At 39.4% G+C, this 26,355-nt stretch overlaps 1 protein-coding gene and 1 long non-coding RNA gene across 7 annotated transcripts in view; one reads left to right on the top strand and one right to left on the bottom strand.

Moving 5' to 3' along the window:
- The window catches only part of stai (stathmin), a 34,764-nt gene extending 18,550 nt beyond the window's left edge, over nt 1-16,214 (bottom strand). For 2 of the 6 annotated variants that reach the window (XM_022066492.2, XM_022066511.2), the window contains exons 1-2: nt 569-715; nt 193-267 (exon numbers count right to left, since the gene is read on the bottom strand). In XM_022066492.2, the coding sequence (XP_021922184.2) occupies nt 193-267; nt 569-644 (151 nt within the window). In that variant the 5' untranslated portion in view covers nt 645-715. Of the gene's footprint in view, nt 1-192; nt 268-568; nt 717-4,622; nt 4,777-9,168; nt 9,246-16,058 lie in introns of those variants that run through there. The other 4 variants (XM_022066519.1, XM_087353584.1, XM_022066501.2 and 1 more) reach the window with 4 other exon arrangements.
- Nucleotides 16,215-22,923: 6,709 nt separating this feature from the next.
- Nucleotides 22,924-23,469, top strand: LOC147872980 (uncharacterized). The gene is made up of 2 exons (XR_015536589.1): nt 22,924-23,096; nt 23,315-23,469. It is a non-coding gene; the product is annotated as an uncharacterized LOC147872980 (long non-coding RNA).
- Nucleotides 23,470-26,355: the final 2,886 nt, after the last annotated feature.

The raw sequence follows: 26,355 nt of genomic DNA, 5'->3' as shown, positions 1-26,355 counted from the left end.
ATCCTTCTGCCACTATGCTTATCGATAAGACAAGTTCATTTCAACACACAATGCATCCGAATGATTTTAACTTTGTTCTACAACAAACCCGGGCGCCAGAAAAGTGACAAGTTCTTTTCAACCAAATTGTTTCTATTTGTCACTGGTTACTAGGGTGACAAGCTGCGTTAGACCACACACACACATACTTACTGATGAATTTCACTTTCTTCGGTTGCTTCGACCGGGACTTGGTCTTCGCCTTCTTGATAGGCGCAGCTCGACGAGCTAAAAACGACCCCCCCAAAAAAACCATTAGAAACGACCAACACCCTATATCACCTCCTACCCTCATTCAAACACTAATCGCTATTCTTTAAACCCCACCCTAAAAAGAATCAACCCAAGAAAGAGACTGTACACGCGACATTAAATGTAATTTTGTTGGAAAAGACTACGTTAATTTAATCTGCAAGGAATTAAAAAACTTCAAAACCAAAATTAATGTAAGATTTAACAATTAAGACACTGTACTAAAACCAATCATCTGGTGCCACATTCCCGCACGTCTCCCCCCGGCGACCCTTACCAGCAGGAGGGAGCGGTGCGCGACAAGTGTGACAGAAACACTGGAGCACAGAATCCTTGACGAGATTTATCAGCATAATGCCGGCGAATGTATTCAACAATCCCGAACCTCTGACCCGCTCACTACGAACCCCAGTCACAATATGACGTCTACCAAAGTCGTCGGAGCCAGGACCAGCAGGCGTCGCGGAGTTCTCCAACGCCCTCCCCCTCCAACAATCGATACGCTCAATAAAGGGAAGCACGGACGCCATCTTGAGTACGAATGTCTCGGACTGCGTTCAGTACGGTTCAAGTACTTTTCCAATTTTCTAGTCATCCTCACCTGTCATGTTCTCTCCTTTTATTGGTAAAACTTCGAGCATCTCCCTGCATAACTTCATATTTAATGGTGGCCGACAAGCGCTACTTGTACAATCTAAAACGATTTACATCACCCTTTAACGAGATACGGAGTAGCGTTAATTAACCACACACAGCAAAGAGATGAATGAATATGGTCATTAACAGATCAAATCACACAGTAGAGCCCCGCCCCAAATTCCACGTTGCGTCAATCTCTTCTAACAGCATCACTCTATTTGGCTGCACGCGACAGAGACAAGCGACCGAGGGAGGCGACAGAGACGGGAGACGGACACATCGCAGCTTGTCGCCACACACTTTTGAGGTGACGACCGAGACATGCGGCAAAGTGTTTGTTTTCTTTGTTTTGTTGAGACATACGTGCACATATTCTGTGAAAAATGAGTACAAAAATGCTTCTAAAAAGGTTACTCGAAGAAGATGATGATAATGTGTTGCTGTGTTATTTGTTGCGAAAGAAACAAAGAAAACCTATGAGTTCAATATTCAAAACCAGACGCGAAGAAGGATCTTTCTGTCGGTGGTCAGTGATCGGTTTACAGCTACTAATTCTACCAATTCCTCATCTTGGTCACCAGTAAATTTAATTTCTGCCATTATTTTACTCAACAACACACGTGTTGCCTAAGCCCGTCGCGAGACACTACTGGTCCGAGAGCGGTCTCCTGTGCTTTGTCTCTGTCGCCTGTCTTTGTCTCGCGCTCGTAATTGTACTTCATACGATTGTACAGAGAGCAGACAGGAAGCGACCAGTCTCGGTCGCTTGTCTCTGTCGCGTGCAGCCAAATTGTACCTTAAGGGCCCTTGTCCACGACAAGAATTTTCGCCGTCCGCCGTTCCGATAGATTTACCGGGTTGGTAGTGATACATTGTTGTATATGAGAGTTTGTCCACGAGCCATCACGGCAAATCTACCGGTCCGGCTGCCGGATGCAGCACCGGATTCCCACTGTACAGACGGCAGCCAGACGGTGCACCGTGTTCTCAGTGGGACATGCATTAACATGTCTACGTATCCACGAGCCGGCGAGCTCGCCGTCAGTCATCAGTTGGTCTTGAGAGAGCGTGCAAGTTTCATAGTCTGTAGTATTCTTTCTTTTCTTTGCAGTTCCACATATTGGTGTCTTCATGTTTCAAATGGATTCATAAAATTGTCAGTAACTTGTCAAATGTTTCTTTTGACATTCTAAAAAAATTAACATGCTTTGCGTCGTCCTGTCGTAGTTTTTCAAACAGCGTACTAAATGCACCAAATTTAAATCGGTCTTGCAACACAGGATGCACCCAATACCTTCTACGTCGTCACTGTTTCTTTTTGTAAAAATAATATAGTGCAATGAGCGTGCACACATCCGTATCCATTCTACCGCACCCGTGCACAGACTCACCTCGACTCGAGTGAAACATTTTCCGGGCGCCTGCCGTCTCCGTGGACAAGGCCACCCGGTTTTGTCTACCGGCCGGCGGAATTCTTGTCGTGGACAAGGGCCCTAACCGTGACGAAATTATCGTTAATTTCAAATCGTGCTGGCTCAGAATAAATTATCTTAAGTATATTTACTCGCGTTCAGCTGTTTTAAAACAGGGTGGTCCAACTTTTTCTTCCTTAGGACCAGCAACTTTTCTCGTTGGGCTCGCAACGTTATTTTTTAAAACTAATATCCACCTTTCATTACCTTTAACGATATTTATTAAAATATAACAAATTGTCATAATGTATTCAAAAAAATCATACTGAAATGTGTATAAATTATTCTTGAGTAACATATTTTAAGTTTGCTCCTGCATCTGACAATTTTTAGCTGGAAAACTTAACATTTTACGGTACGGTCTTAAAACCAAAAGTATGAGTGACAAATGTAGCTACATAAAGCAGCAGACGAGATAGGAATCAGGATGTGGCCCGCGCCAGTTGTACCACGCTTTTTCACAAACCCGAAATTACAAATTAAAGGCGTAACGACTTTGAACACCAATTTCTTTCAAGAGGCCAGCTGCACGAGGAAAGGATGGTCAGCCTCCTCCGTCATGATACATAACGTGACCTTCCTACAGCTATCAATGCGGGGCCACTTCTGAGCATAAAATGTTAAAACATAATTTTATTGGTCCTTAAAATATCACGAATAATTTTAACACATTACAAAGCACATACTGTCGCTTAACCTCAGCCGGTGGAATTATCCAGTCATTACTTCGACAGACCTTGTGTCATATTCAAATGCTACGTTTACACGGCTAGGGTTTAGAGAATACAGTTGGGATCATAGTCAGGTACCTGCGCGTAAACGGTCGCGAGAGCAGGTATTTTCCTTAGTCTAAAGTCTAAACGAAGAAAAGAGAGAAAAGGGAGCTGAGATAAGCTGTCGTCCTGTAAACCATACAGCGATTTGGGCCCTTGACCACAATAAACTCTGAATATTGGTGCTCTACGAAGTTCTACACAGCTGAACTTTTATTCACTCCCACGAGACCAGAAATGCAGGACGCGGAGGACGCAAAGAGAACAACGAAGATGTGGACTGCCGAAGAAACGAAACAGATGATTGAGTACGAATCCACAACATGTCAGTGTCTGACATAAATGCACACTTCAAGACCAAAAAACCTCCGAAAAGGAGGCGGCGAAAACCTACAACCGGGTTGTAGAGCCAAGAAACAACAAGCTGTGATAACAAAATGACACATGAGGAAAGTCAGGAAGTAAGTATATAGCAGGAATAAATAATAATAATAATGCAGGCGATTGAGGTGTTGTCATCTGGTGGATATAGTTGTATCCTTTTTTCACAAATGTATCCACATATTATATCTCAGGAACAACCGATGATAACGAAATGTCTCAATAATTCGTATGAAATGTGTATATTGCATTATTTTCAAAAGGTTTTCAATTGCACAAAAGTACCTTGTGTACGACGCACTTTTTACACAAGCGATTCCCAGCCTATTTGTTTCCACAGTAACGAAAGGCGATTGTTGACGTCAATAATAAATACAAATAAAATATAACAATGTCAACGAAAATTATGACGTAACAATTATTGTTTCTTCAGTAAAAAAAACCTGGAGTGCTTTACACTTTATTGAAGCAATTCTACTGCATATAGAAAACAAATTCACAGCTGACAAAGAAACTTTAACAAAGTTGATGTATCAAGAAATGTAAAGATTTCGAATTATTTTTCTCAATCTGCGCCCCGTTTATTAATCATCTGAAGCCGAAGATCGTCTAAATATTATCTAAGAATTCAGTCCGCACCGCAAGAAAAACACTACACTTCACCAATACAACGATCAATCGGTTAATGTCGTTTAAGAAAATGATCGCTGTTTACCCTGAGAATCATACGAAACCCACAAATACACAATGAAGGGTTATTAATCGTGAAAGCAGGTGGTACACATACTTACCACCAGACTCTTAAGGGTTCTTACTGTTTCATCAAGATTTTCGGATACTAAAACGCCTTGTTCTTTCAAGCATTCGAATTTCTAATTGTTTACTGGAACATTCAATTGCAATCAATTTTTGCCTTAAATAACAAAAGTCAGTCTAACATTATTTTAAATTGTGTTAGAAAGAAAGACTCTAGCTTAATTTTCTTGTAAGTGTTCATAAGTATTAACAAACACATGTAAATATGTTGATAAATAATAATAACAATAAAATAAGAAAAAGTCTTTACCACTCTCTTCGTCCATGGGAAGGGAAATAGATGTCCACCAGCAATAAACAATCGAATTAATAACAAAATTCAGAGAGTGTAAGGCACTATTCTTAAATAGCACAAAAGTATTCTGTTTAAGACGCACTTCTTCTACAAGCGATTCACAGATCAGTTCCTTTCAGACTAAGAAAACCAGATTGTTAACGGCAATATAAACTAATGAAATACAACAATGTCAACGAAAACTATGACGTAACAATTTTAATTGTTATGCCAATAATGTTACAGGTGTGATTTATAAATTTCAAATCATTATCTTACATTGTTAGACACGCAGGTGTTCCTAAAAAACCTGACCATTGTCGTTCGATATTTACATTGTTGGTAGTTGAAAATAATACAAAGATTTACTCTATGTTATAATTTGGTTACATTCCATTCTTCCTGTAAAAAGTCAACAATTAATATTAAATGTGTTCTCTATAAGAAGGAAATAAATTAAAAAATAATGAGAAGAGGCACGAAGAAAAAAATCGCAATTTCATTTGCCTTCACTCAAAAATGTCAGGTTTTTATTACACTTGATTAATTTTAAAGATTTGGAGGGGGGTGCTGTTGACCCCAACACCCATGGGCGAGAGAAAAATTTATCCTTTCTTCGAATCCCGGCAAACATGTTTTCTGTTGTTCGGACAGAGACGTATGGCGCTAAGGCAAATTCTGTTTCTGGGTAAGGATTTGATTAACTGCGGCCACAAACCCGAAAACTGTCCTGAGCTCCAGAAGATGAATTTGTAAGAAACTGTCGTATTTCCCGTTAGTAAATAATGCGCACTCTGTTCGTCATATGTAAAGTCGATATTCGCGGGTTGACGTGTTTGTTTACTCGTTCGCTCACGGCTCGTGAACGAAAAACCTGCGTGCTCTTACCCTGCCGTGATTTTTCCTTAAGACCCATAACAGAACACACCATATTTCACTGCTGTAACTGAGTGCTGATTTTGGGGTAATATTGTGTAAACGCAATTTCGTATCAACTGTCATGTTTGCCAAAATGTATTATAATAACACCATTCATCTTATTACATTCCTATAATTTGATATCTGTATCATTTTTGTGGTCTGAAAATGTATTTCCCAAGTATGTAAAATCAAAAACTTATTAAATAGCAAATAAATACTTGTTAGAATGCTTTAGAGTGTCGGTGCACAATGACTGATCGCTTTCTTCAGAGTACTTCTTGTACTTTTACGGTAAATTTTAATGTGTATTCCGAGGTGTGTCGTTACACAAAGAAAAAACACTTTTACCCCTTTTTGGGTAATTTACCCAGGTTTGGGAAGCACTGCTATAAACTCTCGCCGTGTAAACATAGCATTATAGCCTATTTAGCTTTTGGTCTGCCGCTGATAACGCATGTGTCACTGGAGCTAGTTATGTGAAATGTTGGTGTGGAGACAGATCATAAACATATCAACAGTACCCGCAACCTAATTGTACGTATCGCCTACGTCACTAGCCTGTGGGTAAAAACTGAGGCAGTGAGCTACAAAATACTGCCTCTGGGAAATTATGTTTATAGCACGGGCAAGAAACAACCTTCCTTACCTGCCACCCCTCCCCCAACCCTCTAAACTCCTTACATTACATTTCTAATGGACGCGGAACGCTACAATTTTGTATGTCGTTTAAAAATGTCAACAATTTCAAAAATGGCAAACGACGAAACTTTCAGGTTATGTCCGACAATTTTAACGAAGGCACTCAAATATTTCATCTCAGAAAATATAATAATAAAAAAAATTATTTTCAACACACATCTACTACAATCGCAAGATATAAAAAATTCTCACTCAACCAGCATTCAAATTTATAACCATCTGTGTAGGAGCCCAGCGCACAAAACCATTTGTTATAGTACGTTCTGTCGCAAGATTAAACGCTGTTATAATGCCGTTTCTATTACTTTATTGGCATTAAGGCAGCAGTTGGCGATTAGTTGTGATACGTATCGTTCAGACTTCCTCGACTTATATGCTGGGACCGATGACCTGATTGTGAACGTTTCCATTTGGCGCATCCTACACTAATAAGTGCAACCAGACATCCCTATGACGTGGCCGACGAAGTATCAGATTACAAAGCTGACGAATCACCTCATGGGAAATTCAGCATGAAATAGACTGTGAGGGGATGTTTTAATTTATGCGGTAAAGACTGGTCTTTCCCGCACATTACCTGCATTCAAGAGACAATGATAGTGAGGCCTACGCCACCAGTAGCCTCGTTACAGAACCTGTACAGCTGATGGTTTAGCAGCGCCTACTGGTGACTAAACACTGCATCGTGCTTATCAAATACGGGATTATCGAAAAAATATAGCGCCTGCGTGCAATGATGTATGGCATGCACGCGCCATTGTATCGTATCTTTATGCTTGTTTAGTAAAAGAGGGGTAAAAGTAATGTTAGTATATTGTCTTCTTACAAATGGATATATATTTTTCGAGCTCAAACAAACAGCTGGACTTTCGCCTCTGGTAAATATTTTTTCCGGAATATCTTACGTTCTATATCCGTGAATCTAAAGCCCTCATCATGATTCGAATTCTAAACGGGCGGAGAGTTACATTTCCCAGCGTATGTCTGGGAGGTCGACTCAAAGAACTGGATTTAGGGTTTCGGAGGAATCGTCTGAGCACAAGAATCTTGATAAGGTTTGCCAACAGTGGATTCGAAACATCTGGGGCATACAATATCTGGCTTACAAAACCTTAGCAGCTGGCACGTGAGCTGGTAATCGTGGTGCGTCGTACCTGATCATACACAAACTGTCCCAAAAACATGCACACACACATTTTATGAATATGAGTGGCTCAAAACTCAATCGACCTTAAGCATTTTGCATATTCAAATCATGTGAAAAGATACTGAGGTGCCATCTGTTAAGTGTAGAGCACAGTAGGTTCCTCTCGTAAACACAACACACGGAGATCGATTACAAAGTTAATATTCCGTATTATGTGTATACATGTTTTGGCACCCCTGGGCTTAAACTGGGCTTATACCTTGATAACTGCATAACATTAATTTACCTATATGATGCACCTAATGTCCTGTCCTTTCACATATAAGCTACAATTACCAATTCTTAACTATCTGCAACTCAAGAGCCATAATGGCCAATTCAGCTCAAGTAGCCTACTTCATTGCCGGTCACAGCGACCGTGCAGTCTGGACGTGGGTTCGAATCCCGCTCAAGGCATGTGTCGTGCTATTCTGTGTAGGTACAGGCCTTGAGACGGGCAGATCAATTGTCCAAGGAGACCTGCCAGACGTCTAAATAGCTTAAGAAACCTCCCGTATGTGCAGCGGCCAAGGTCCTTCAAAGACTATTACCACGGAGGTAACCTACGCCGCTGAAACCCCTATCTCCATCTTCAGCCCTGAAGATGGAGACGTTACGCTTCTCCGAAGAACGTCGGCCATGTACTGACCAGTCTACACAGCGCCAGGACCCTGAAAATGCCGTGTACATCTCGCTTCAAAACATGCGAGGCAAATAAAAAAAACCGAGAAGATGGGCGGGTTGCCTAGTGCAAGTCGAAAAATGGTCTATGTTAAACATTTCCAACACGAATAAACATCTTCATGTACATGTTAACGAGTCTCCATGTCCTTGCTGCCTCCATCACCAGGGCGCCCTGATAATGGACGAAGCAAGTAGCTACCTCTGAAACGGTAAATTTCTACCAGACCACACGGTGCTACAATCGAGAAGACTGCCATCTTCGTAAAATTTATAACGAATCTCTTACTAGTTTCTACGTCTAACAGGTCTACACAGAGAATGTGGGAAGATTATAAAGTTGGGCAGAATTATGGACAATTCTGTCGTGAATTATAAGGCAATACACCGGAATTCAATTGACGATCTGAAGAAAACCACGACAGCTGGTGCCAGAATACGACACACGCGCGAGCACACACACACAAAATTTGACTTGGTTTCATGCTTGTCACTTGGCCTGGAGAAAATCCCGATTTTAATGGTCTTCAAAACAAGAAAGCCTCGTGAGCTAAGCAAGCAGCGAACCATGGCTTGAATGCTGGGCTCATGTCTCTTTAACATCAGACAGCAGACAATCCGAACACGGAGCATCCGGGTAGTATAAAGCCTTCTTCCGCTCATTGTTGCCAGTTCTCTCCTTCAATGGCAAGACAGTGAATGGTAAAGAAAACTCCCAAATAGCAAATGCAAATGGTAGAACGTGCTCCAACGTACGAAGTTCGTTCATCCTCCCATACTTACACACACAGTTGAGGTCAAACGCGATCGTATGAGACCGTCTAATGGAACAATGATAAACCCATACACTGGTAGGAAATGCAATTTAGTACAAACACTGGATATTTACCACTTCGTGCATCTGGTACTTTGAACTGGACGGACAAAGTTAGGCTATCATGAAACCGCTATCATTAGTCTTTCAATTAAAAACAACAAATGACAACATTAAACAAACTACACACAATCAGAAGGTTCGTCCGACCATTGACCTACCTTCCTTTTCATCGGCCATGGCTGTCGTCGAGGATACTTTTCACTGGTGGCGCAGACGGAGAGACTGGGTTACTCAGCTGGAGACCGAAAGAACAATCGATTTACTAAAGAGTAACGTACCAGACAGCAAAAGGTGGACCCCACCCGATCTGAAGGGAGGAGCCACCGATGCTGTCCGCAGTCCAGTACACACGCAGAGCTTAAAATTATCTGCACTCATCTGAAACTGTTTTACACTGCACACCTTCACAAAACCCAATGCCAACAGAGTAAGAGGCCTCTCGGGAGCCACACTCACTACCTTCAGGCGATCTACGATCTGATGATTCTCAATGGCACAGGGCCATACTCGTGATTCACATGTTCAAGAAACTCCCAAATAGTATTTAACACCTTACCACAGACAGTTTTAAAAAGCTCACACCCTTACAATATCCTTTTAAGACCATTTTAATATTATACTTTCATTTAAGTTTAACTTTTAAGAGCAGTGCATTTCTTTTAGGTTCTTGAGCCCGTTTTGTGCACATTACTCGTGTATTTTCATCGTCCTTAAATGCTACGCGGAAAACTAAAACAACGCTACGTTCTGAAATTCAAAAACAAAAGTAACTTTACCTTCAGCACACCAAAAATTACACAGAATTATATAAACAAATGAAATTAATCTTATTGAATTCCGAAGTGGAGAAAACTTTACTCACAAAAAAAACGGCAGAACAATCTATGACCATCAAGGCAAATGTTACGATTTGAGTTACGAACAGCAATGTCTAATTCCCGCTGGTCAAAGACTTGCTTTTTCCTTACAAAACTGCCTTTACAGATATAAACGCTTTCTACTGTTAAATTATGTATACGGGTTCGCATTTTACGCAATTTTTTTACAATAATAAATGTGTTCAGTGTTTCTTCACTTAGCATAACTTGTGCTGTGAGTGATACAATATTACAAAAAAGTATGCGAAAAGCACAAACACATCAGCGGGCCGCATACGGCCCACGGGTATAGAACCATTAAATTAACCTACATTAATTTTAACAATTTTTATTGTTAGCACAGATTGTTTTCGTGGGATCAAACCAGAATACTTCAGTCCCTGCAATACAAGGTTATTTCTACAGCAGCTGAAATTATTAATAAGCTTATTACACCCAACCAATTAGTTGCAATTCATGAATGCCAGTATCATTCACCTCCTAACATGACAACCTATTTCAACATCTTAAAGATATCTCATCACTCTTCGAGCATCGATGAGGTACCACTACCAAAGTTGTCTTTTTATGAAGTGATAATTTTTATGCACTATCTGGAGGTAGTACAACAATAATTGTCACTCTTACTATAGACAGTGGTTCTGTTAATGGCTATCTGCATCCCCTTCAGAAGCAATTAAAAATTTGTAATGAACTGAACTGTCTTGTAACTGCTTTATGCCAGACTTCTCTGAGAGTATTTTTTGTACAGACTTTGAATTTATGATATAGTTATCATAATGTTCTGAATTTCTGTTTACAGAGTTGTAAAATAAACTGTTCCAGTTTCGGGTTAAGCAAGACTTACTAAGAAGCCTTCATGTGCTTGATGTTGATTTAACTTAAACGTTTTTCTGTACAAGTACAAAAGTAATTATAATAATATAACCCAGATTCTCATTTGACCCAATCCTGCACTAGTTGAATCCAAGCTAAGCTAGCAGACCTCTATCCTCTTTATGCCTTCCTTCAATTCCAAAAAGAAATCCCACCATGTATCTGATTCCTTTCCCCATTTCAGTTTAATTTTTATCCTACTGTAACCGCTGTAATTTAACCGCAACAGCAACAACCCTTGATGAGTAAGAATGCAAAATTTCTCATACTTTCTTCAGTTCTGCTACTTCATCTCAGTTCTGTTAGTAGCTAGGGGACATTAGTAGTTTTTCAAGTCTATAAATAAATTAAAGATGGCTGTCTTCTGTGTTATTGCGCCGTGTAGTCTAGTAGATTTCCCCCAAAGTTTCAGAGGTCATATTGCCTCCGTCATCAGGGGGATCACCCTGATGATCTACCAGACTACATGGCACAATAACCCAGAAGACAGCAATCTTCAGACTCAACGCTGTGAAAACCTCAAATCCTACATATAAAGAAATAATTTGCTGACACTACAATAACCATTAATGAAGTAAGTATTTAAGTCCTCTCAACATGTTTCCAATTTAATTGATAATTTTGTATGTTATTATGTATTAAGTTTATTATTCAGTACAATGCTGTAGTTGGAATGATACTTAAACTGGACTTTCAAAGGAAATTGGACATAATGACTTGGCTTAAGTTTGACTGGATTGTTGTATGGTCTAGTGGTTGCTAGTGATGATCATCAGGTTTTTGTAACACTGCAATAAACCCATTTGTAATAGAATTCCAAGGTGTCTAAACATTTTCCCTTTTTGGACAGGCTTCTGTTCAAAACATACTTCATGCATGTTTGCATTTCAAATGTCTTGTTTATAGTTAAAATCACTAGTCACAAATTTGCCATTAAATTATAATAAATGGAAATTCGAAGATTGCTGTCTTCTGGGTTGTTGCACAGTGTAGTCTGGTAGAAGTTTCAGAGGTCCAGGCTGTCTCCATCATCACCCTGATGATGGAGACAACATGGACCTCTGAAACGTTGGTGGACATGTACCAGACTACATGGCGCAACAACCCAGAAGACAGCAATCTTCAGACTCACAGCTGTGAAAACCTCAAATTCTACAAATGGAAATTCCTTATTTAATTCAAAGTCAAAATGCTGAAATTTAGCATTCCTTTTTGTTACACTGGAAAACACACACACTTACTGACAAAGAGCCTCCATTATACGTGACATAAATGTGAGATTTGAGGTTCTTAATGTAGTGAAGATGTTATTGTTGGTCTCCTGGTTTGCAATGCCGGTATAGTTGTCGCAGTAGTATTTGGCCCGTGGAATATTCAAGGGGAAGGTTAGGAGCGAGTCAATCGGACTGAATGTCCAAACAAAACAAACACTGACCTTGCCACCTCAAGTTCACAGAGTAGGTCCTTCCGCTAGCTTCTCCAACGGCCAAAAACTACTGTGCCTGCTATACTGGCGATACCAACATTTTAGAGAAACATACTTTCTCCATCTTGAGGGCTTACTTCACTGTTAAACCTCAGTGTTACTTGGCATTACAACCCAGAAGATCAAAATCAACATGTTCAAAATGATCTTTTTAGAAATAATTTTACATTAGTTTTCACCTTTTTGGACCAGAGACAATTTTCAGTAAAGACCGATTTCAATTTTAGACAGGTTTTACTGGCTGAAGGTTTGTCAGCTACTGCACCAAAGGTGAATGGTTAAGTGGCAGGAAAAATAACTAGTGCCCTCACCATTCAATTTACTCAAATTAGACAACCACTGGTATCAGCAGTCTTATGTCAATAACCACTGGTGTTTGTTAGAATGCAAGAACATAATGACTAGCATGGATAAATAAACATTTCTGTCCCTAGCATACCAGAGTCATAAACTGAATAAAGATCATGAGTTATGTTTTTCTTTCCATACTAAGCTGTCATTTAATTTTCCCATGGCAGTATTTGACATAAACAAGAACTATATAAATTTTTACAGAGGAATGTATTTTTAATACTGAATCCTAGGTTAAAGTTTGGATGTAATTTGTTTTAACTAGATGCGATGTATCAGTCAGATAAGAGACTGGATACAAGCCAGGCTGTCATGAATTGTATTTCAAGTAGAGGTAAAAAATTTTATATTCGCCACTACCTCCATTACAGCTCAGGTCCACCCAGTCTCACATTAAGTGTTATTTTCCAAGTGACAGAAGTGGCTGGAATACTGAACACACATTTTTCAGCCATTATGGTCAATAAGGTGTCGAACTTCACCTCCGCTTTTTTGAATGCCTTCATGACATGGTAGCGAGGGCTATGGACTGGATGACTGGGGTTCAATCCCTGGAGGGGGCAGAGGATTCTTCCTCTAGCTTCTGCATCCAGACCTACCCAATGGGTAACAGGGTCCTTTCCTGGAGGTAATGCACAGCCATGGCATGATGCTAACCACTTACCCCCACCTAGTGCTGAGGTTACAAATGAGTAGGAGGTACACATCCTCTTTCCCCCAAGTACCTACATGGTTTACAGTAGGACACCTTTACTTTTACTTCTATAGGGTGATTAGGCACACAGATAATTTTACTTTTCTCACTCTCCAATAGCATTTCCATGTTTAATTATCTGAATCAGTATAAACATTTTTCTTGTGATATTTTATTGTGTCTAACTTAACACTGAAATATGTATGAACAAATACATGTTCTTTTCTGCTCATTGGGAGAAAGGTTCAAACCTGCAACCCAAGGAAACGTCTGAAAGAGACAAATGAGAGACTACTATGTGAAGTTGCAGAAATCAATACATTCTATAGGTCATTCACCCCACAGGCTTGCCTAAAGTAAAGGTTATCATAGTGCCAGTACTTACACAGTGAATAATTAATCGCTGTAGACTTAAAAATTCACCCTTCTAAAAACACAACTGAGATAAATAACCACAAAACTGAGGAAATTACACAACAAGAAACTTTTCATTCATACTCTTCATCAAAAATTGTGGTTAAGTTATGGAGGTTGCAATGGGATGAAGATTAACTTAAATGGGGAAAGACGAAATGCAGATAATTGGAGGGAAGACATTTTGGAACAGAAGGAAAGCATACAAATGGAGATTAAGGAAAGAGGTCTGCTAATTTATCTTGGATTCAACAAGCAAAGGATCAGATCAAATGAGCCTCTGTGTTCCATTATCATAATTACTAGCATACTGGTAAAGAAAAATGTTCTAAGTAAACATCAATGACATGAAACCCATATTTTGTTAAAGAATGGTTCTCTTGGAAACAGACTATGAATCTATATGTGTAAAACAATTCCTGGAGTTAAAATTTGACATGTCTTGCTTAACCATAAACTGAAACCGATGATTTTACAACTCTGTAAACTAAAATCTGTAATATTATAATTATATCTATACTATAAAGTCACAGTATCAACAAAAATAACTTTGTCAAAATCTGCCAAAATTACTTCTACCGCTATATACTACATAATAAGTAAAACATATAAAGAACTACTGAGCCCTACATTAAAAGAAAATGTGATGCAGCATATAAATCCTGTGTCTTATGACAAACACTTCACATGAACAGTGGACAAATTAATTTACATCGAAGAAGTTGGACATAACGCAGTTGCCTGACAAGCATTAGCAAGAATTATAGTGAATAAAATTGTTTAAATTTTTGGCTGCCTCTGAAGGGCATGCAAGTAACCATTAACCAAAACTTTCTAATAGGAACCACAATAAAAATTTTCTTTGAATTTATCACCAATGAGGTAACATATTTTGCAGATTTTTAGACGAGAAAATCCTGTCACACACAGTTATCTCAAGAGCTACAATGAACATGTTTAGTTACAGAGAAAGGTATATAAAACTATCAATGATTTTGTCACATTCAATATCAACTAGCTTTAGTTATAATACTTAGAGATACTCAACAATAAGGAGAAATAATGATATGAACTTTGCAAATTACTTCTTAGAAATTACACGCATGGATAATATTCCCACATACAAATCTGGAACTCCTGGAATATTCATGAAAAATGTGTTGGACAAAATATCTCTTGTGCATAAGTAACTGAAAAGACAGTCATATGTAGTAATAGTAGTAATATTACCATTAGGAAATTGATTAGAACATGTCACCTGCCGGCTACATGTTCTGCTTCAAGTTTTCAGGTCTGGAATGTGCAAGGTGACCAGTTCTGTGTTAAAATTGGGCTCCTTCCTTCTCCCAAAGCAAAAACTCTCAGATACTTAAATAATTCCTTCAACCCATTTTTACAATAGCAAGCTTTTCTGAACAGCCTTTCTGGTTCCAAAACAGGAGAATTTCTTGAACACATGAATAACGGTTCAATGCCACAGGAAGAGCATATACCCACAACTAACACTGACAATCCTATACTAATAAAATATAATAATATATAACAGTAATCATGAACATGGAAACAATGTAATTGATTAAAATATATTGCAAAAACCAAAATGTCAATACCAAAATGTACCTAGGAAACTTCTTTACCTTCATCTGCAGTGATAATCATGATTTAAGCACCATAGGCCAAGCAATAAAGTGCAGAAAATTAATATGCACAGTGATGGTAAATTTTGTCACATTACACTCTAATCATTGATATGACAGGAACATGAAATTTTATGTTTGTTAAAACCAAGAATTGACAAACTACTTTGTTCCATTAACCACCAATGAATCTTAATGAAAAATCATGTTAACGAAGAAAACAATTACAAGTCTTCATATATATTCCAAATTTAATTCATGTAACAGTGTGAATGCTTCTTTCTATAATTATTTCTGAGGTTATACTGCAGATAACTGTACACTACAGTCATAACTATGTATTAGAAACAAGTACCGTATTCTTGCTATAACATGTTCTACATTGGCTTAAGCCTATGAAGGATCTATGGAACCCTACACACAATACCCAATTTTCCATTACAAACGCAGCAAGTTTTACTAAAATAGGTTATAAATCTCTGGATTAATAAATTTTAGTCTGACTTCTAGTGAAAACTGTTGACATTACCTGCTAACATTACACTTATGTACATTTATAATAATATAATAAATGTATTTTTAATTTATTTTCGATGCAACCGCCAACCCCATTCCCATGGCGTCTGTCGAACAAAGAATCCCTGCATGAAATCTATCAACAACAGCAATTACAGTTGGTTACATATTATAACCTTTAAGAATGCTCTCTTACCGTTTGATTGTGCTGGGAAAATCAAAATACAATTGTATACTGCTGCAAACTGAAGAGTCTTCAACAAGAAACAATCTTCGAATACAGCACTCAAACGTTGTATGGCGTTTATATCGTCCACCATTAACACATTCGCCCACAGGACAACAACAAATGATGCTATTGGTACATTCAAACAGCGAGTTATTTTCGAAATTTTGATTGGCCGTCAGACATGTACTCTGGCGGGGTAACATTTAAATATGAAAACCTGTTTTTACAAAAAAAGACTGAAAGAATTTACCACACAAACGAATGAGTCCGGGGGGGGGGGGGGGGGGGAGGTAGAAGAAATTATGTGTATATTCCGAAAAGGATTTTACCAAAAAATCAAGTTATCGCAATTCAAATAATATAAATGCAAAAAAATAGTAATTGCTATAAAAATCTAAAATCGTTTTAGCATCTGATCATAGCAATAATCAAACTGAGGAGGACAATATATATTGGGCATGTAACAAGCATACGGTAATGAAAAATATTTACAAAATTTTAGTTGGAAAGAGGAAAGAGAAAATACCACTCGCAAGATCTAGGATTAATTGAACGGATGATATTAAAATTAATGTTTAGACATACAGTTGGTAATATATAGACTTGATTCATCTTATTGAAGAAAATATCCTGTGACAGACTCTTATGAATGTTGTAATGAATCTTTGGGTTTAGCAAAATGCAGGTAATTTCTTCTGTTGTTAAACGATATCAGATTCTCAACACGGATTCTGCTCCATAGAGTCACTTTAGTTAGTTATAGACAACTACAAAAAAATCAGTGATTGATTTTTAACTACATTTCTTATTGCTTTGATTTCTCCGACAGAAAATCAAGAATATTTCAGGCATTCACCTCCATCACTTAACATTTTAGGGGGAGTGCTCCACAGATTTGATATCAATCATTAACAACAGAGAGCTAAGTAGGATTTGTGGGTTTCTCGGCGGTGAATACGAAGATGGCTGTCTTTTGGGTTGTAGCTGCCTCCTTCATCAGGGCGATTAGTGCCCTGCAAATGGAGGCAGCAAGGACTTCTTAAACGTTGGTAAACTTGCAGAATACAACACGGTGTTACAAAAGACGGCCATCAACAGAGAACTATATTGCCGGCTTCTAGACACCCCTCCCTGAACGTGTCATGTGGTGATACTATTTTGATCAATAACTAGTTATCACCGTTATTGATTCAACACATCTGCAATGGATGAGGTAGTTGTTCTTGCACCGTAACACCCGCCAAATGTGAAGTCCCTTCTACAACAAAATTGACGACTATCCCAACTGCAATGTAAAATAACACATTAGTTCACAGTAATAAATATAGGTTTCTTTAGATACGTATTTTGTACCAATAAATCTGTCTTCCTGATATGATATTATGTGCGTCTGAAAGCCAATTAAATTTAATGTCTGCATTTCAAATGACAGAGTAAAACTTTTTCAGAAGTATTCTTAGTCGTCAATTACATAAACGCAGGCCAATATCAAATCTTTGAAGCTCAATGGTAACTATGTGTTCCACCTACTTCGACAACCAATAACTCTTCATTTTGCATAGAATGGGTTTCGTATAATTCTAGCTGCATACAGTAATTATTTCCTTAACCAGCATTAACGAGTTGATCTTCGTAATGGTGAAGAGTTGTGATTTCTTTGCGGTACAGATTGAATTCCTATAGGTTATTTAATCGATTTCCATCCAAAAGGGTTAAGCAGTAAATTTGTTTCCCCGCACCTATCTTGAATTAAAGGATGCTTTATTGGTATTAAATTGTTTGTTTAAGAAGCTTATTAATTTGTGATACCAATTTAAGAAATATTTTATGTGGATCCGTTGACGTCACGACATGGTGATTTCTCAGGTCGCGGAAGCAGAATATAAAAAGTAGATGGGAATGTGACATCATTGAGATCCGTCCGGCTTCTCCCTGTACAAGACTTGAAAGCAGAGTGTTTTAACCTCCCTCTGGTTGCTAGCCAGAAGGAGGGCGAGTCCAGTGATGGGGGTGCCATCTTACAGCTTCCAGCTGTCCAGACCAACAGTAGATTCCCAAAGGCAATCTTGAAATACTGCCCTGCTGGGAAAGGATCCCTCGGCCGACCTCAGAAGAGATGGACGGAAAATACAAGACCGTAACAGGCCTCGCGGCCTAATACGGGAAAGGATGATGATGATGATGATGACGGGAATGTGACAAACAAGTGGACAGCCGACAAGGAATTTCCTGTTGCTTGAGGGATGAGCTGGGTGTTAACTGTTACACGGGGCTTCGGGCTGTTGTAAACTCGACACCGAATCATTTGATTTTGGAAACGGCAGTTGTTAGTTCTGTAAGAATGACCTTGCTTCATCGTAATTTCATAAGCGGAAGTGCTTGAGAGAAAGAGAGAAAGGACGGAGTTGTGTCGACGGAGGGATCTGCAAGCTGTGTGACGGTCGATGTCGTTTTATAGCATTTGGGGTCGGGCAGGCGCCAAGCCTTCTGGCGTTGCGGAAAGAGAAATGAAATTCTGCTCATGACCCTTGGGATCTCATCCCCACCCCATTTTAGAGGGATGTTTCCTTTGCGCTTGAACAGAACCTACGAGACATCAATCTTCCTATTTGGACATAATGTACTTCCAGATAGAATGCAGAGTTAGCCTGCAATGCAGGCTTCTGTGTCTAATTCTTGATTTATTAAATGGTACTTCATCATCAGCATGGATTTAATAATACAATGATAATTGATGTTGAGTTGAGACATAGTGACGGGCCGACATGACAGAATTTTACCCAGCTCGATGACCAATTGGGCAGTTCTAGCCCGATCACAGAATTTATTTTTTAATATGTTACCCGTACACCACTTAAATCCGACTTCCATTTCTTCCAGACCGAATCAAGTCGATCTAATAGCTATCTGCAGTATTGTGTCATTTATAATTGTTTGTATTAATGCATATGTGATAATCCTTGAATTAATTATCTAACGACGCTTCTAAACATGTAAATTTATTTCGGTGTTCTAGGAACAGCACAAAGGTATCAAATCTCAAGTCTGTAAAGTGTTATCCCGAATTATTTCCAGAAGAGGGCAGCTACGAAAATATGGGATAATAAAGTTGGTGGGATATATTTCCGCAACCAGACTGTATCACGAGCATAAGACTACCATAATACAAACACACTTTTCTGAGAAAGCCCAAAATGTTCTACAAACCGTTTAATTCCTAGCATCTGAACCACGCCCAAGACGATGTAAACCTCTACAGTCACTTAGTTTTTGTGTCGAGGTCCTTAGGCAAATATCGAGAAGCCTCGATAAGAAGCGAGTCTCATGACAGATTTCTCATTCCATTCAACGACGATTCCCAGCTGCATGAAATCGAATTGGAAGATGATTGTGAATTATGAATAAAAAGCGACAGTGATCGACAGAAATTTAAAATTCTATAAAATCTTTGGGAAGACCATAGAATGTCTCAAACCTCAATTAGCATAACCAGTCTCCTAACTAACCAGATGGCTTACCGAACCCGAAAGGTCATCACCGAATTAACCAAAGCCCTCCACTGGACCCTGTCCTGGGCCAGCAAAATCCTGTCTTCTTCAACTCCAATCTCCCATAGATCCCCCCTGACTTTATCCTCCCATCTACGTCTAGGTCTCCCCAGCGGTCTCTTCCCCTCAGGCTTCCCAACCAATACCTGGTGCACACCTCTTGTCTCATCCATGCGCGCTACATGCCCCGTCAATCTCCTTCTTCTCGACTTAATCACCCTGACAATATTGGGGGAGGAGTACATATTTTTAAGTTCGTCATTATGTAGTTTTTTCCAGACCCCGTCGTCTTCTCTCCTAGGCCCACATATCCTCCTCAACACCCTGTTCTCGAACACCTGCAATCTGTGTTCCTCCCTCAGAGTGAGAGACCATGTTTCGTAACGAGTCACTTAGAATATTATTTTGTGTAATCAGCAAAATTTCAATTGCATTGGCTTAATTTCAGTGGCGGCTTGTAAGCTTAGGCCTGACGTAAATAAACGTGTTAAAGCACGATATTCAAGGATACTTAGATTTTCACACTGCAGATCCACCTTTTCCTTTGTAGTTCTTATTTATTGTGTTAACTGTGTCATTAAAGTAGGCTTGTATCATCTGCATTTCGAGGGCATGGGGGAATATTAGTTTGTTGGTTCATTGGTTAGATAGTGATCATTTATGCACGAGTTTGATTAGCTATTTAGTTGATTGCTTAGTAAATTACATTGTTTAATTTGTTTGTTTGCTTGTTTGTTGCTTAATTTGCTAATTTCTTAACAAATTAATAAGTTTATTTGTTAGTTATTTAGTTGATCGGTTAATTAGACGACCAATTAGTTATTTAGTCCGTTGGCTAGTCAATCAGATAGTTGGATGGTTACGCAGAAAATTGTCTAGCTAAGAGTTTTGTTGGTTTGTTAGTTATTTGGTTAGGTTGTTGGTCAATTAGCAGTTGTTTGCCTCTTATGTTGTGTGCGTTATTTCTGGGGTGTGCGGTGCAGAGAGCTATAGTATCAACATCCGTCTTGACATGGCAACCAGTAACTATATTCGCGACGGTTGGTTGGATGCTGAGTCACACGACCCACGAGATAATTTTGAAGTAACGAGTGTTGATCGGTTAGTACGTGGGTTGTTTGGCCGTTGGTCTGTATACGGGCAGACCAGTTTCCTTAAACAGAGACGACCGTTACGCGACCTCCTACGGGACAAGGGCCTTGGTTTGCTTCCTGGCCGCGAAACTTTGATTTAGCTCTAAAGGTTTCTGGCGATGGTACGTTACATCCAGCATTGCTGTTTCTCTCGAATTAATCATCGTTCAGTATTCTAAAAACGAAGTTACTACCTCGCGGGAGATCTGATACTGTATTTGGGAGGCAATACCTATTCTGTTGGGTCCGACAGAAGGGGCTAATCCTAATCAAGGGACTAGCGTGCTGAATGATGGATCAAGTCCAGAAAAACGAAAATACTGAAACTTTAATCTGTTTCGTGTCTTGGGTGTGTTCATGTTAAGGAAGTCAGCACAACTTCCCATGACATGTTCATACCGAGTTTCATCAGATAAGTAATTTAGCGTTCATAAGGGACCTGGGTCCGGACATGTGCATTGGTCCCGAGCAGGCAGTTACACAAGCGATTTCCGAGGATCCAGTCACATCAGAACCCTGAAGATGGGGACAGAGTTTGTTCCCGAAACGTCGGTTTACTAGAGTAACCATTTAACCCGGCTGATTGCCTGAGAAGATTTTATTGAAGGTAAAATAAGTTCATATAAAGGTTCCTGTCCTCTGGGTTGTTGTGACATGGGACAATTGCCTTGAAGATGGAGGCAGCAGCACTTCTGAAACGTCGATAAACTTCTACAAGACTACACGGCGCAACAACCGAGGAGAGAGCCATTTTCATTTTCGCTGCCGTAAGTTTTGGTGTATTGAGCATATTAAATCACTCCTTGACTAACACCAACTCTGTTATTCAGATGAGACGTCTTAAGGTAATTCACCTTCCACAACAAAGCAAATCGTCTCTGTCTTCTAGCCTACGGACCAACTCAGCGCTATCTATTTTAGCGACAGTTATGTCTGGAAAATATTAACAGCGTTTCCGCAAGCGTTCACATTACTTGAATCTCGGTCAGGAAACCGGTTATCCTGACTGAGATTCGTTGTCGATTTCCAAAGCCCCTACAGGCGAGTGCTAAAACAGTCCCCTTCGAGTGCGTTAGGGATCTTTCCTACCAACAATTTTAAACAAGATAAATCTCCACACTTTAATGTACGCTGGTGAAGCGTTTGTGCTGAGACATAAAACAGTCGCAGTGCCGATGTCTTGATTCATGCCAGTAAGGCATAAGATCACTTACACACTAGGAACGCAGTTTCGAATCCTGGCTTAGGGCATACAAATATGCCCCTGTCAACGTCGGATTAAGGCTTCACGTGGCCCTGAGTTATGATAAACACAAGACCACTGCTATAATTTTAAAATGTAGATATATTTGAAGGTAATAGGTGACTATCGCTACACGTTCTTTCGCTATCCGCGGTTTTATTTCAGTGTTATTAAGAACATCAATATCCTATCCGTGACCAAATTTTAAAGTCTAAGTACCTGTTTCGAAACTTCTCCAGGCTTATCAGGGAATGTGATGGAGATGATAAATTCATAAACAAAGAAATTTCGTGCTAGTTTAATATCAAGTTATAAGCGACGATTTACAGGAACGCAACCCCCGCATATAACGAGAGTTAAATGTAAACATTAGATAGTTGTATTAGAATTTGGGGGGGGGGGGCAGATTAACAAAATAACAAACAGATTGCATTCAACTTTCGTTACTAAAGATTCAAAACATCCCTGATTTAATCCTAAATTCCATTTAGTATAAAGGATTATTCGGTTTTATGTAGCCCCTAACATATATTAGACATCTTGGTGTGTAAAATATTCTCAGTATTATGGAGGTCTCTCAAATTGCAAGGCCCTTCTCTGTAGTTTAAGTAGCTTCTACGGAAATTCAATTTGGCTGACGTTTTTAGACATACTACGAGACGTTACATCTTTATGATGGACTGGTAGCGGGCTGGACGACCAGGATTCGATTACTGGCAGGGACAGAGACGTCTTTTTGCCATCACATCGCCCTCTGGAGGTCATCCAACCTCCTATAAAATGAGTACATGTGACTGTAAAGATTAAGAAAAAGGGTAAGAAGAAGGCGAGTTATGACGTTGTCTAAATGAACATTTGTCCAGTTGAATAGACTATATTTCCAACTGTACTGCACAAGCAGCAAATGCGCGTTGAAGGACTGCGTCACGCACGCCACAGGTAGAAGATTAATTTTTCCAATGTCAATTGCGACTGTCTGGCGCCCAGCGCCACTCACGTGTCAACGTCTACGAAGGCTGGTTAAGCATTCAAGCGTTATGAAAGCTGTCGAGTTGAACCCACACGGTCACATTCGAACCAGGTCAGTGCAACCTTTGGAACAGCAGAGGTAACTAACCTGAATGATCAACTTTCAAACTATTATTGATGTGTTCTCAACTGCTAAAACTTGACTGAAAAGTCTAAATGCCGGTAAATGCGGAAGTCTTTTTTTTAAATTTTGTTTTAACGGTTTTGGTCGACTGTCTCTTCCTTTCGACTCACTGTTGTTTAATGTAACACGATATTTTTCTATTTCAGATTAACAAGTCTACATTCCCGTAAAAATCGAGACGAATCTTGGTCAGTCATTCCAGAACTGTAGTTCGCGAAACCCTTGACAGAAGTGTAAAATATGTCACAATGCCCTAGACCTATGTAAGGAAGGACACAGTAAATAAATGTTTAGTCACTCAGTACTATAAAAATAATCCGGGTTAAGATTTAAGAACTTCCCAAATTAAAGGCAGACATAAATAATATATTATATACCAAAGAACAGAGTTTAAACTTAATTATAAAATTAAGGTAAAATTCTGTACTTTTTATCGTGTCTAAGAAGCTGGTGCAGCGTTTCCAGTAGGCCTTATTTTGACCGAGGCCAATGCTCCGAAATTTACGAAACACAAAATTTTATTATCATCCCCATTCTCAGCCATTGCTTCCTAACCAGATCCAGACGAATCTAGTCAACAACACTCATACATTATTTTCAAGACCCACTTTAATATATTTATCCTGTCTAATTGTACACCTGGGGTTGCAAAGTGCAGCACTACTTGAAGAAAGCTAATGTGCATTTCTCACCTCTGAAATGCCTGCTACATCCCCACCAATCTCATATCCTTGATCTGATCATCTGTTATTATTTTATGAAGGGCACAAAATACGAAAATCCTCATGCAATTTTGTCTTGACTCCTTCAACCTTCTCCTCGGTTTTATTCCCTTAGAGTTAGACTCCAAGTTTGCCATCCACACGAAATAACGGTGGGTTGCATAGTTAAATCTGCTCTGTTGGGCAACAGATAGTCGAGCCAATTGGTTCAATCGGCAAAGCTTGTTACCTGCACTCAGAAGCTGCCATGTTCAAATCTCGGCTAGGATCTGACCTCACTGAATTACAAAAATATAGATGTTTTCTTCAGTCCCTCTAGGCAGATGATACCTTGAAACAGATAATGACCGCTTCTCCTCCAATCTTTATATCTCACTGAACGCTATTATTTGACGCTAAATAGCTGCTGCAGACGAAACAGCGTTGTTGTATAACTGACGATCCACCAATCCAGAGAATAAGCGGGAAGACAGACGATGACGAACTGGAAAAATTAGAGAATTATAGTTTATTAAGGCATTTCATAGCTTTCCTCAGTCCCCCTTGTAAATTTACTTCAGAGTAATTAGAAGTTTCTCTGCTAAAAATATTGTCTTCCCGTCTGATTTCTAAGAACTAAAGTTTAAAATACACAAAACAATAATTTTGCCTGTTGTTTTGTATGGGTGCGAAACATGGTCCCTCACTCAGAGGGAGGAACACAAATTGCAGGTGTTTGGGAATCGGGTGTTGGGGAGGATATTTGGACCTAGGAGAGAAGACGATGGGGCATGGAGAAAACTGCATAATGACGAACTTTAAAATATGTACTCCTCCCCCAATATTGTCAGGGTGATTAAGTCGAGAAGAATGAAATGGGCTGGGCATGTAGCGCGCATGGATGGAACAAGAGGTGTGCACCGGGTATTGGTTGGGAAGCCTGAGGGGAAGAGGCAGCTGGGGAGACCTAGACGTAGATGGGAGGATAAAGTCAGGGGGGATCTATGGGAGATGGGAGTTGAAGGAGACTGGATTTTGTTGACCCAGGACAGGGTCCTGTGGAGGGCTTTGGTTAATTCGGTAATGACCTTTCGGGTTCGGTAAGCCATTTAGTTAGTTAGGAGACTGGTTATGCTAATTGAGGTTTGAGGCATTCCTTGGTCTTCCCAAAGATTTTATAGAATTTTAAATTTCTGTCGATCACTGTCGCTTTTTATTCATAATTCACAATCAGCCTGTGGAGGACTTTTGTTAATTCTGTAATGAACTTTCGGGTTCCGTAAGTCATCTAGTTAGTTAGAAGCTTCTTTTCTGCCTTTTGATATATTCTTTGTGGTAGCCTAATGTGGGATGTGGGATAAAAAGCATTAACATAAATCGCTATAAAATCATACAGAACAATCCAACAACAAACATATTTGTACTGTCCAGTATGACATCAATTGAGTTTTCACATTCTGAGTACCTGGAGTATGAATGTCTGACGTCACTCCCTCAGTCAACGATAAAGAAGGCGACCTGACAACCGTAGCTGTTGGCGACAATTTCTGAGTCGACTGAAATTAAGCACTTTGAAGGCAGGTTACTGGGTTTCTCATAACTTCATTTGGTTTGTATGGATGGTCGCATAAACTGTATTGCTTCCATTAATCATGAACCGCTTTTCTTTTGAGATGCAGATCTATTAAGCGGTTTTATGCAATGCCGAGTAAAAAGGATCCTTACAGGGATGTTGGGTAATAAATCTGATCCTTTGTTGCGCGTTCGCTGATGGGAAACTAACCTGAGGATGAGAGCAGAGATTGTTCTCGAAACGTTGGCAGAAGATATGGTTTATTCACCGTTCAGCCACCTAACGCGGCGTGTAACCCGAGAGTCTTTCATCAACTTCAGTCGCCGAGAAAGCTTCACTTTGTACGCTCATGTAATTTCATAAGAGGGGCCCCTACAACTATCAAAGTTGTAAAAGAAGCATCTGAAGTCACTTGAGTGCATGCCAGTACCCATACTGTTATGTGGAGACACATTGCAGACCGTTGAATTGCTGTAAAATTTACTCTATTGCCTGGGGTCTATTGACTGTAAATATATTCATGTGAAAATATTTAGTAATTCTAGATCGGGGACTTTTAATTATAAAGGCTTCTTTTATGTTAAACTTATCGATTATATCGATGCCATTATCTGTTTCGTTACGGTCGATGTTGGTGACTTGTGAAGAGGTAGTAATGAAGGTGTTTCGAACATCTAGGCTTCGTTGCTGGCTAGGAATTAAGGAACTCGAAGCCGTCACTATCACATCACTGCCGTATTATGTTGGACAAAATCGTTCTGTGCTGATAAAGCATATCCGAATACGTACGCGCCCATGTTGAAAACCGACAATTCGAAATATAATAATCAATTGTAGTGTGAGCGGTGTAGGGATGATGACCTTAAGTTTCGACTGCTGGAGAGCCTTATATGTCGTACGAAAGAAAGTCGTT

This window comes from Zootermopsis nevadensis, unplaced genomic scaffold (genome assembly GCF_977971745.1).
Source record: "Zootermopsis nevadensis isolate Lab colony 2312 unplaced genomic scaffold, Znev_1.0 Znev_ptg000022l, whole genome shotgun sequence".
In the NCBI taxonomy this organism is placed as follows: Eukaryota; Metazoa; Arthropoda; class Insecta; order Blattodea; family Termopsidae; genus Zootermopsis; species Zootermopsis nevadensis.
The sequence above is the reverse complement of the archived record's forward strand: the minus strand, read 5'-3'. Positions and strand labels throughout refer to the sequence as shown.